Source organism: Mustelus asterias, chromosome 4, assembly GCF_964213995.1.
Source record: "Mustelus asterias chromosome 4, sMusAst1.hap1.1, whole genome shotgun sequence".
In the NCBI taxonomy this organism is placed as follows: domain Eukaryota; kingdom Metazoa; phylum Chordata; class Chondrichthyes; order Carcharhiniformes; family Triakidae; genus Mustelus; species Mustelus asterias.
In genome coordinates this window covers 105,023,003-105,035,654 of record NC_135804.1, presented here as the reverse complement: position 1 = coordinate 105,035,654, position 12,652 = coordinate 105,023,003, and the positions used below count along the sequence as shown (strand labels likewise).

At 43.0% G+C, this 12,652-nt stretch overlaps 1 protein-coding gene across 3 annotated transcripts in view; it reads left to right on the top strand.

Annotated features, from left to right (window-relative positions):
- Positions 1 to 12,652, top strand: part of ocrl (OCRL inositol polyphosphate-5-phosphatase) — a 100,086-nt gene that overhangs the window by 54,234 nt on the left and 33,200 nt on the right. For all 3 annotated transcript variants that reach the window (XM_078211526.1, XM_078211527.1, XM_078211528.1), the window contains exons 8-13: positions 1,857 to 2,018; positions 2,935 to 3,036; positions 5,136 to 5,250; positions 5,660 to 5,776; positions 10,343 to 10,530; positions 11,929 to 12,040. In XM_078211526.1, coding sequence (XP_078067652.1) covers positions 1,857 to 2,018; positions 2,935 to 3,036; positions 5,136 to 5,250; positions 5,660 to 5,776; positions 10,343 to 10,530; positions 11,929 to 12,040 — 796 coding nt within the window. The remainder of the gene's footprint in view (positions 1 to 1,856; positions 2,019 to 2,934; positions 3,037 to 5,135; positions 5,251 to 5,659; positions 5,777 to 10,342; positions 10,531 to 11,928; positions 12,041 to 12,652) is intronic.

Here is a 12,652-nt window from a genome sequence, read left to right as displayed (position 1 = left end):
GACTTTTTTTCATCTCGAGAGCCTGTGAAATTCTTTGCCACAGAAAGCAGTTGAGGCCAAAACATTGTGGGGGTGATTTTCCCATCCCACTTTGCTGATTTTTTTTTTAGTGCAGCAGGCCAAGAGATTTAAATGGGGCCGGATTAGTGTGATCTACGCTGGGTGTCCGACCCGAGCTCATCTCCAGGTGCCATCAGCTCCGCACCGGAAATAGGCACGGAGCTGCATTACAAATGCAGGAGGTCATTTTACACCAATTTTGAATGCAATTAGCAAGCTCTGGACTGACGCCTCTCGGCTCACTAGCCTCCACCCCACCCCCCTCTGGCCAGGAGTATTTCACTCCAGTGGGGTTTACAGGAGCTGGCGGCCCAACCCCACTGGAGTGAACAGGGGGCAGTCGGGGCCTCCCAGAGGTGGGGGGGGGGGGGGGCGTTGTCCCCTGATCACCCTGGACATCCTGGCACTGCTCACCGGACATGGGGCAGTGCAAAGGGGAAATGGCCTAATGGGGCCAGGGCCTGACGGGGCGATCATTGGGGGCGGGGTGGGGGAGGGGATCCTGCTGTCAATCTGCAGTCGGGATTGGTGGGGGAGGGAGGGAAGCCAGCGATCTGGGGGGAGGGGTCGAGGGCAGGGACAGTTGCTGGAGGTCGGGGTGGGCTGGAAGGTTGGGGCTGGGCCCGGGCATGCTTGTGGTGCCAACGATCAGGCCGTGGGAGGGTGAGAGAGCCGGCGATCTGGGGGTCGCAAAGCTGGCAAGCAATTGGGAGGCCGGCAGACAGGGGTCACTGCGCATGCACTGATCTGGGGATGCTGACATTATGCGCAGTGACCTGCTCGCTCATCGCTATGCTGCCAGCCTCTCCAGCGCGAGTGCATTCTGCAGTGCACAAAGTGTGGGAGTTTCTTCTCTGAGCTTGCACTGAAAAAATCAGTGTGATTTACTCCAGTTTTCACGCAAATTCGACACTGAGAATTTTTTTGGGCCTGTATGTTTTCAAGGAGTTGGATATAGCGCTTTGGGCTAAAGCGAATCAAAGGATATTGGAGGGGCAGGGGGGAAGCGAAAACAGATTACTGAGTTGAATGATCAGCCATGATCATAATGAATGGAGAAGCAAGCTCGAAGGGCCAAATGGCCTACTCCTGTTCCTATTTTCTATGTTTCTATAAAATCTATCAATATCTGATTAATTTCTTCTTGAACTGTTCACTCTTTGTTCCACCATCACTGATTGTCTCAGTGGCATTATTAATGTGTGAGCTTTGACTATTAATTTCAACAGCAAGTACATAAAATAATCCAAAGTGTATTTACACTTTCCAGGAAGTGTTGGAAATCCTAGCAGTTTTTCTACTCCCTATCACAGAAGGACACCATGGCAAATTGTGGCACATGCTCTGTCATCAGGAGAGCAGAAGTCAAACCTGGGATTACTTCGTTTTGTAAGGCTTCAGCCTGCTTGTATTCTGAATCATTTTTTGACTGGGCAGTACCAATTAAGTCACCCCCAAAATCGGATAGCTGTTCCCACGGATTGCTTCAAATTGTGTATTTTAATTTTTAAGCATGGCGCTCTGAACCTAATGCCAACCAAATGTTTTTTCACATATAGGTAAAAGCTGAAGATACCTCCCACTGAGAAAGTTAATCTTTTATGCTTGATTTTAAAAACTTAAGTAGCGTGACAACATCAATTGGTGCTCTGTTATTGTCTTTGACATTGATCTATAGAATACAGGTTCATACTAGCTGTTACTCGCATAGTAAGTTCTTATAGTAGTGTATATTCATCTCTTTCTGATTTATTTTCATGCACACTTCAAAGTAACTTGATTTTCTTTACATATAGACCATCTACTGAGAAGGATGGGTCACGGAATGGACAGCCAAGAGTATCCAACACAATGCGAAAATTGTTTGAGCCAAATAATCAATCTGTGGCCAGAGAAGGTCTCATTAAACACTACCTTGCACGACGTGAAAAAGAATATGTCAACATTCAGAACTTCAGGTCAGTATGTTCTTCCATTTTATTATATGGAATTCTGAGACTAATGACTGCAAGGATACTGGATTTTTAAAAATCATTCAGGGGATGATGGCTCATTTAATTTAATCTTTCTAACATCTGTTATAGAGAATTTATTTTTGTCTCCTCATTCTAGGCTTGTTTTATTGTGTGAAATTGTGTGAAGTAATGGAAAGATTTTCAGACCAGCTAACAGTTTTTAATATAAAATAAAAACAGAAAATTCTGGCTAAGCTCAGCAGGTCTGGCAGCATCTTGGAGAGAAACAGAGTTAATGTTATGAGTCTTAATGACTTCCCTACAGAACTGAAGAAAGGTAAAAATGTAAAGAAGGTATAGGGGGCAATCTTGAGCCCGTGCTCTCCATCCACAAGAATGGTGCAAGGGCTCAAGATCCGGCTAAACCCGAAAATCGTGGATCTTGCCGGCAAGGTTGCAATTTCCGATCTTCGCCGCCCCTTGCTGGCAACATAATCAGGTTCACACCCATAACAGATGTGAACCTGATTCCAATACATTCTAATAAATTTTAATTGTAACTAAAAATTCTCATTTACTTGAGTGAAGGCGGATGTGAAATATTCGCTCAACACTCCACCAATGTTCTCTGGCTCCACCCTCAGATTGCCCCCTTGGACCCTAATGGGCCCTACTCTTTCCCTGGTTATCCTCTTCCCATTGATAAAGCCAATCTATGCCCAAGAGTGATTTAATATGAAAAAGGAGTTAGCGTGCCTATGACAGTTTCACACTTGTGCACTTTGCCATCATATTTAGATTGTGTGAGAACCGATGTAATTTTGAAAGAGCTATTTGTTGAATTTCCCTTTGGAATGTTCAATCTTAAATCATTCATTAAGTAACTAGATAAAAATTTGATCTTTGATTCTGTCTCTAGGTTTTTCATTGGCACCTGGAACGTGAATGGACAATCTCCTGATGCTAGCCTGGATCCCTGGCTTCGTGCTGACTCTCATCCACCTGATGTATACTGTTTAGGGTAAGTAAATAGTCATAAATAAAACAAATGTATTTTAAATTTTGTTACAGAATATTGCTGGCTAGGCCAGCACTTCTTGCCAATACCAAATTACCCCTGAGATAGTGGTGGTGAGTCTCCTTCTTGAACTGTTGCAGTCCATGTGGTGTAGCTGCACCTATAATGCTATTAGAAAGGGAGTTCCAGGATTTTGACCCAGCGACAGTGAAGGAACGGCAATATATTTCCAAGTCAGGATGATGTGTGGCTTGGGAGGGAGGACGGGACTTGCAGGTGGTGATGTTGAAACATGTGCAGGCTTTGTCCTTTTGGGTGGTAGAGTTTGCAGATTTGAAAGGTGCTGTTAAAAGAGCCTTTGTGAGTTGATTAATGCCAGGATTGAGTGAATGTTGAAGTTGGTGAACTGAGTGCCAATCAAGCAAACTGCTTTGTTATGGATAGTGTCACAGTCCTCGAGTGTTTTTGGAGCTGCACTCATCCAAGCAAGTGGAGAACATTCCATTATATGGTTACAGTAAGAAGTCTCACAACACCAGGTTAAAGTCCAACAGGTTTATTTGGAATCACGAGCTTTCGGAGTGCTGTTCCTTCACCTGATGAAGGAGCAGCGCTCCAAAAGCTTGTAATTCCAAATAAACCTGTTGGACTTTAATCTGGTGTTGTAAGACTTCTTACTGTGCCCACCCCAGTCCAACGCTGGCATCTCTACCTTATATGGTCAACAGGCTTTGGGGAGATGGGTGGGGTGGTGGTGATGGTGAGTAACTTGCCATAGAATTCCCAGTCTCTAACCTGCTTTCCTAGCCACAGTATTTACATGGTTGGTTCAGTTCAGTTTCTGGTCAACGGCAGTCTCCAGGATATTGGTAGTGGGGGATTCAGCAATAGTAATGCTATTGAATGTCAAGGGGAGATGATTAGATTCTCTATTATTGAAGATGTTCATTGCCCAACTCTTGTGTGGCGCAAATATTATATTAATGATCAAGACTAGACTGATGAGGCAGTCTTTGGCTAGGTTGAATTTATGCTAATTCTTGTGTACAGCACATACCTGCAATTTTGCACGTTGTTTGGTCGATGCCTGTATTGTAGCTGTACTAGAACAGCTTGTCTGGGAATGTAGCTAGTTCTGGGGCACAAATCTTCAGTACTGTTGCCGGAATGTTGTCAGGGCCAGTCGGTTTTGGAGTTTCCAGTGCCTTTAATCGTTTCTTCTTATCATATGGAGTGAATCAAATTGGCTGAAGTCTGGCATCTGAGATGCTGGGGACCTCAGGATATGGATCATCCATATGACACTTTGGCTGAAGATTGTTGCAAATGCTTCAGCCTTGTTTGTTGCAGCTAGGCACCCCCACCATTGAGGAGGTAATATTTTTGGAGCCTCCTCCTCAGATTAGTTGTTTAGTTGTTGTCCACCATTCACTACTGAATATGGCAGAACTTTGATCTGATCCATTGTTGACTATGGAATCACTTGGTTTTTATATAGGGTGCCATTATTGCTGTTTGGCATTCAATTAATCCTTTGTTGTTGCTTTGCCAAGTTGAACCCTCATATTTGGGTGTGCCTGGTACTGCTCCTGGCAACCTCTCCTGTACTCTTCATTGGACAAGGGTTGATCGCTGGCTTGATGGTAATAGTAGAGAGTGACACATATGCCAGGCCATGAGATTACAGATTGTGGTTGAAACACATTCTGCTGCTGATGATGGCCCACAGCACCGCATGGGTGCCCAGGTTTGAGTTGCTCCATCTGTCCTAAATCTATGGCATGTTGCACATTGGTGATGCCACACAACTCCTTGGATGGAATTCTCAATGTGAAGACAGAACTCGGTCTCCACAGGAATGTGTGGTGGTCACTTCGACCAACACTGTCGTGGACAAATGCACCTGTGGCAGGTAGATTGATACGGGTGAGGACAAGGTCAAATAATTAGCAATTTATGACTTATTTGCTACAAAGAATTCTAGTAAGTAAGTCTAATAAGAATTTTCTGAAAAATAAGTACATTACCCTGCAGGAATTATTTTTATTTTTGATGGACTTGGGTGCTGACTTCAAACACTGGTTCTTTTGCTTGTTTTTAAGTTTTCAGGAGTTGGATCTGAGTACCGAAGCATTCTTTTACTTTGATTCCTACAAGGAGCAAGAATGGCTAAATGCTGCAGAAAGAAGTTTGCATCACAAATCCAAATATTACAAAGTAAGTTACAGTGGCTCCAAACTGCAGAAAATTAGTTAAGCACCTGAATATTTGAAAGTAAGTTACTGATTAGTTATCTACAAAGATTCAAACACAATCTCTGGTTATTTGGAAGGACTAGGGACCACTGTTTCAAAATGACGGGTTGCTCATTTAAGACACAGATGAGGGGGTGAATTTTCCCATTCTGCCTACCACAGGAATCGTAGCGAGGAAGGGGCAGACCATGGAATGGTCTGTTGACCTCGGGCAGGATTTTCCAGTTTCAGGGCGAATGTGGCCAGAAAATCTCTATCTTAAATGGGCAACCCAACATTTTGAAACAGTGGCCCCTAGTCCTTTTGTACATTTTCCTGTCACTCACAGATGCTCAGAAATGTTTTTTTCTTCTTTGTTTTCCATGTTTTAGATGAAACTCATTCGTTTAGTTGGAATGATGATGATCGTGTTTGTGAAAAAGGAACATGAAAAGCATATAAGAGATGTAGAGGCAGAGACCGTAGGGACAGGAATCATGGGAAAGATGGTAAGAACAAAGTTAATCATCACTGAAGGAAGTGCACATGAACTGTCAATATCCTATCTGTTCCGTTTCCAGACACTGAATAACCAATTCATTTCCAGCCATTTTTATTATTTTTAATGGTTGCTGGAAGAACTTGCCATCTTCCACATAAAGGTTAAAATGTATTAAAATGTGATGCAAAACAGTTCACATTTTGGGTTCAGATCTTCGGTCTCCGGATAGTGGGAGACCTGACATACCCCAGAAAATGTAAATGGGACCTCTCAGAAATCCCAACACGAGTACTCCTGAGGAAATTGTCCAGGAAGTGTGAACTTCCAGTGAGCAATTCCCATGCTCTCCAGAACCCTCCAAAGAAGTTAGAGATGAACACTTTGCACGGCTCATCTTATTTACCAGGATAGTTACCCAGGAAATGTTGGACAGAAAAAACCGAGCCTAATACCTGGTTAACTACAGAACTGACCAACCAGTCACTCACACTGACCATGACTCCCCCTCAACCCCCTACTTTTTCCCCCTCTCCAACCAGATCTGACTAGCCCTAGACTTGATTGACTCCTCCTGCAATCCAACCTATTTCCCCACCCCACCTCTGACTACCCTCCTAACCACTCCCCGATCTGACTTGATAGCCCTACTACCTGACTCCTTACAGGCCACCAACCTGACCTACCCATTTCACCCATCTGCCGCCCTGCACACTTGCCATCCTACCCCTTTATCCACTTACCTCAACCACCCCATCCCCTTACCCATCCTACCCTTTAGACAACTACCTTTCCCAACATTTCCTTACCCACTTATCGAGTCCATCCCACCAATTTAACACTTCCACCTACCTTACCTACCCTATCAGCTTATCCATTTACCTTCTCTCTGTAGCTTTTCAAAGAAGCTTTGGGACATTTAAACCCTTTACTTACCAGAATACAGTAGCTATTGCCATTAAAAAGGGGAGTGGCTTCTGCACCGATTCTCTGCACTACTCCCACTGAGATTTTTTTTAATTCATTGTACGGAACGTGGATGTCGCTGGTTAGATCAGCATTTGTTGCCCATCCATAGTTGCCCTTCAGAAGGTGGTGGTCAGCTGCCTTCTTGGACCGCTGCAGTCCCTGAGGTGTAAGTTCACCAACAGTGCTGTTTGGGAGGGAGTTCCAGGATTTGGACCCAACAAAAATGAAGGAACAGCGATATACTTCCAAGTCAGGATGGTGAGTGGCGTGGAGCGGAACCTCCAGGTGGTGATGTTCCCAGGCATCTGCTGCTCTTGTCCTTCTAGATTATAGTGGTCGTAGGTTTCAAAGGTGCTGCCTAAGGAACCTTGGTGCGTTCTTGAGGTGTGTTTTGTATATGACACACACTTCTGCCACTGTTTGTCATGTTGGAGAGATTGAATGTTTGTCGGAAGGGACAGCAATTAAGTGAGCTGCTTTGTCCTGAATGGTGTCAAGCTTCTTGAGAGTTGTTGGTGCTGCACCCATCCACGCATGTGGAAAGTATTCCATTGCACTCCTGATTTATGCCTTGTAGATGGTGGACTTCGGAAGGGTCAAGAGCTGAGTTACTTACCATAGGATTCCTCGTCTTTGACCTGCACTGGTAGCCACAGTATTTATATGGTTAACCTAATTCAGTTTCTGGTCAATGGTTATCTCCAGGATGTTGTTAGTGGGGGATTCAGCAAAGATAATGTCATGTCAAGGGGTGATGGCTAGATCCTCTTTTGTTGGCGATAGTCATTGTCTGGCACTTGTGTGACGTGAATGCTATTTGTCTCTTGTCAGCCCAAGCCTGGATATTGTCCAGGTTTTGCTGCATTTGGACATTGACGGCTTCAGTATCTGAAGAATCTTGAATGGGATGCTGAACATATGAAGTCATCAGCAAACACTTCTGATCTTATAGTGAAAGGAAGGTCATTGATGAAGCAGCTGAAGATGGTTGAGTCTAGGATGTTTCCCTGAGGAATTCCTGCAGTGATGTCCTGGAACTAAGATGATTGACCTGCAACCGCCATAACAATCTTCCTTTGTGCCAGGAATGATTCCAGCAAGCAGGAAGTTTTCCCCCTGATTCCCAGTATCACCAGTTTTACAAGGGCTCCTTGATGTCATATTCTTGTCAAGGACAGTCACTCTCATCTCACCTCTGGCATTGAGCTCTCCTGTCCGTGTTTGAATCAAGGCTGTAATGAGATCAAGAGCTCAGTGATCCAGTCAAACTGAAACTGAGCATGCAGGAGCAGGTTATTGCTGATGATCCTTTCCATCATTTTGCTGATGATCGAGAGTAGACTGATGGGGCAGTAATTGGCCTGGTTAGATTTGTCCTGTTTCTTGTGTACAGGAAATACCTGGACAATTTTCCACATTGCCGGATAGATGTCAGTATTATAGCTTGGATAGAAAAGCTTGTCTCAGGGCGTGACAAGTTCTGGAGCACAAGTCTTCATAACTATTGCTGGAATATTGTCAGGCCCACAGCCTTTGCATTATCCAGCTGTTTCTTGATATTGTTTGAATTGGCTGAAGGCATCTGTGATGTTGGAGACCTCTGGAGGAGGCCGAGATGGATCATCCACTCAACACTTCTGGCTGAAGATTGTTGCGAATGCTTCAGCCTTATCTTTTGTATTGATGTTGTGCACTCCTCCATCATTCAGGATGGGGATATTGTGGAGCCGCCTCCTCCACTGAGTTTTTAAATTGTCCATCACCTTTAACAACTGAATATGGCAGTATTCAGAGCTTTGATCTGATTGGTCAGTTGAGAAATCACTTAGCTCTATTTATTACTTGCTGCTAATGCTGATTGGCACGCATGTAGTCCTGTGTTGTATTTTCATCGAGTTGATACCTCATTTTAAGTATGCCAGGTGTTGCTCCTGGCTCTGCTGCATTCTTCATTGAAGCAGGGTTAATCCCTGTAATGGTAGAGTGGGGGATATGCCGGGCCATGAGGTTGAAGATTGTGGTTGAGTGGAGGCTGCTAATGGCCTATACCTCACAGATGTCTACTCTTGAGTTGCTAGATCTGTTCGAAGTCTATCCCATTTAGCACAGTGGTAGTGCCCCACAACACGATGGAGGGTATCCTCAATGTGAAGACGGAACTGGGTCTCCACATGCACAGTGTGGTGGTCACTCCTACCGATTCTGCCATGGACAGATGCACCTGTGGCAGTCAGTTGGTGAGGATGAGGTCAGGTATATATTTTTTCCTCTTGTTCATTCCCTCACCACGTGCCGCATTCCCAGTCTAGCAGCTATGTTCTTTAGGACCCAGCCAGCTCAGTCTGTGGTGTGCTACCGAGCCACTATTGGTGATGGTGCTACCAAGCCACTATTGGTGATGGACATCGAAATCCCCCACCTGGAGAACATTCTGTGCCATTGTCGCCGTCAGTACTTCCTCCAAATGCTGCTCAACATGGAAGAATACTGATTCATCAGCGGAGGGGGAATGGTACGTAATAATCAACATGTTTTACCTGGTGCCATGAGACTTCATGGGGGCCAGAGTTGATTTTGAGGACTTCCAGGACACCTCCCTCCTGACTGTATGATACTGTGCCGCCACCTCTGCTGGGTCTGTCGTGCCGGTGAGACAGGACATATCCAGGAATGGGGATGGTGGTGTCTGGAATGTTATCTATAAGGTATGATTCCGTGATTATAACTATGTCAGGCTATTGCTTAACAAGTCTTTGAGACAGCTCTCCCAATTTTGGCACAAGCCTCCAGAGTAAGGAAGAATTTACAGGATGGACAGGACTGGGTTTGCCGTTGTTGTTTCTGGTGCATAGTTCGATACCAGGTGGTTCGTACAATTTCATTCCTTTGTGTTTTCTTCGTGGGTTGAATACAGCAGAGTGGCTTGCTAGGCCATTTCAAGGGGCAGTTAAGAGTCAACTACATTGCTGTGGGTCTAGATCACATGTAGGCCAGACCAGGTAAGGATTTCCTTCCTTAACGGATATTAGTGAACCAGTTGGATTCACTAATGCTTTACTCAGTTGGATGTGAAGGATCCCCCATCAGAACATCACTCAGAATAATTGGAGGAAGGGAAGTGTCTATTTTTTGGTCTGATTCGGGTCAGAGTAGGGTTTCTGATCCTGATCGGAAGATCTAGACCGTGATTTTAAAGTCTCGAATTATTTTTGAAAATTCTGAGGAATATGTTTACTTTGGTGTAATATTGGGATTAATAAACTATTAATACAAAGGTATCTAGTGAATCTTTGAAACTCACCCTAACTCCATGTCATGGATTATTTAGGTAGGCTTTACTGTCAAGTGTAGGCCTAGGAAAGAATAGTTTGCCGCACTGCATTACCTCATTTAAGACTGATCTAGCATTTGTGTGGTACACTGCCAACCTTCCATTAGGATCTGCTCAACATGTTTATTACTGTTTTTGTGCTACATGGCTATGAAAATGAACAAAGTCACTGTCCCTATTTTAAAATATCACAAGGTTCCGCCATCTGTATAAAATGTACAGGTTTGTGCCAGAGTGGGCAAAAGATGAATTAACATGTGGGTGTCCCCTTCTCAGGGTAATAAAGGTGGAGTGGCAGTACGATTTGTTTTTCACAACACAAGTTTCTGCATAGTGAACTCTCACTTGGCCGCTCACGTGGAGGACTTCGAGAGACGAAATCAAGATTACAAAGACATCTGTGCTCGCATGACGTTCCAAGTATCTCAGCAGAATCAACCTTCTATAAACATTAGTAAACATGAGTAAGTATGGAAAAGGGCTCGAGGAGTATCTGCTATTGTGGAATAAGTTGATGTTCAGCCCAGTGTTTGTGTACTGATGGAAACACAGGGCGCGATCTTAACCGCCCGTTCGCGCCACGCTCTCGCTGCAGTAAGGCCAGAGAATTTGGAGGCCTGCCAAATCTCCGTTCACTGCGGCGGAATGGGAAAATCCCATCGGCATGAACAGTGGTGAGGTTCCGGCCACAATCTTTATTTTGTGTGAATGTGTGTATAAATTTTGAGCTCACCAGGGTGAAGAATATTTGCACTAGGTTATAAGGTATTGTTTCAATTCAATCACCCAGTTTCTGAATCTAGTACTTCAGAGTCACAAATGACATGTTCAAATGCAGTATAATTCTCCATTTCCTCTGTCCCAACAATGTGTGTCATATCCAATCTCAGAAGAACATCCTCTTACCTCACGGTAGCTTTTCCTGAATCCGTTTCCCACTTTGGTTGCCAATTAGTACAATGTTTTCTGTCGTAGGCCCATGCAAACTCTTTGGAAACTGGAATGAGTGTGTTTAAAGTAATTCTATTTTTGATTCTTCTGAAGAGAATACAAGGGAACTTTTGTCCCTTTAAATGTGAACCCAGACTACAGAAGTGAAAGGCACTGAAGCATCCAGTCCCTGGTCTTAATATTAGACTGGACAATTGGGCAGGCATTTAAAGAAAAGAAAAGCAGCACTGTGTTCCAATTTGACATTTTCCAGCATAGTTTTTACTTGTGTTTAATGCAACAAGTTGACTGTAAGTGTGCACTTGTGATGAACTTACTTGGAAATATATAAGAAAGCATGTCAAAAAATGAACACTCACTATCTATTTGGGTGTGCCTTGTAAATTAAACAGCCTTTCCATTGTGTCCTTATCCTTTTCAATTAGTGAAAAATACAATGCAGATTTTTTTGTAAGAAGTAACATTTAATCAAGAAATTTAAAACTGTAGTACTGTATTCTTTACAACAGAGAGAATCTGTTTAAAAGCAACACCCACAGTATTTTTGGGCCTTGTCTAACATCTACAGGTTTGTTGAAAGCCATCTGGGTACATTTGAAACAAAGCACAATTAGTTATAATGCAAAATAGATAGCGTAGCTAATGTGAACTGCTAATGTGAACTGCAACTGCGAACCAAGTAATTTAGAACTTCTGGAAAGGCAGATTATATCTATTGTCTATCTGGAAAAGTTGTTCTCATATACTTACGACACGATGCAAGACACTTTCCTGTTTGAACACAGTACTCCTTTGCGAATGCAAATTATAAAACTACCTTGTGCAGTATGGAGAATTTTGCATGTAATGTAGTCTCTACATCTATCCAAATTGGTTTTATGACCTTATATTATTTACATTTCTTGTCTCAGCGTTGTTATTTGGCTTGGGGATCTGAATTACAGACTCTGCCTCCCAGATGCCGGTGAAGTAAAGTCATTGATAGAGAAGCAAGACTTAAAGAAACTTTTAGAATATGACCAGGTAGGTAAAATTAAATATTTCTGATTTTATACCATTTTCAGTTTAACTGTTAGAACTGTAATTATAAGCAATGTATTTGAAAATAGGACAATTTTGTTTGGTAGTGCTAACTTATTATGTAATTATACTTCAGAATACCAAATAATCAAGTTTTGTGACTAGTTATTAAAACATACAGGTTTAATGGTTATACCTGCAACCTGTTTTAATATTGAAACTCTGTTAACACGAACATTTAGAGTAAATGCAGAATGCTGAAAGAAGAGCAGCAAAATGCAAAATTTTTGAGTCATCAGCATTTGTTCAAATTCTAAGTAACTTATCAGATACTTTTCATGTTGAGCAATGTGACACTGAATATCTTTTTACAGCTATGTTTTTTGAAATTCAGCTTTTTTTTTCAAATAATATTTATTTCGTCAGTATTGGCTTTAAGAACTCTATATGAGCTGGTCTGTTTTAGGTCAAATTGAAAAATAAGACAGAAGCAGAGGTGGTGGTGGTGGGGAGCACGAAGATTACCAGTGTGCTGGCAACATTTACTGGAGAAGGAGCTTTTTGCAATGACTGATTATTCCTTTTTATTATTGACTCATTGCTTAGTTTTGGAAA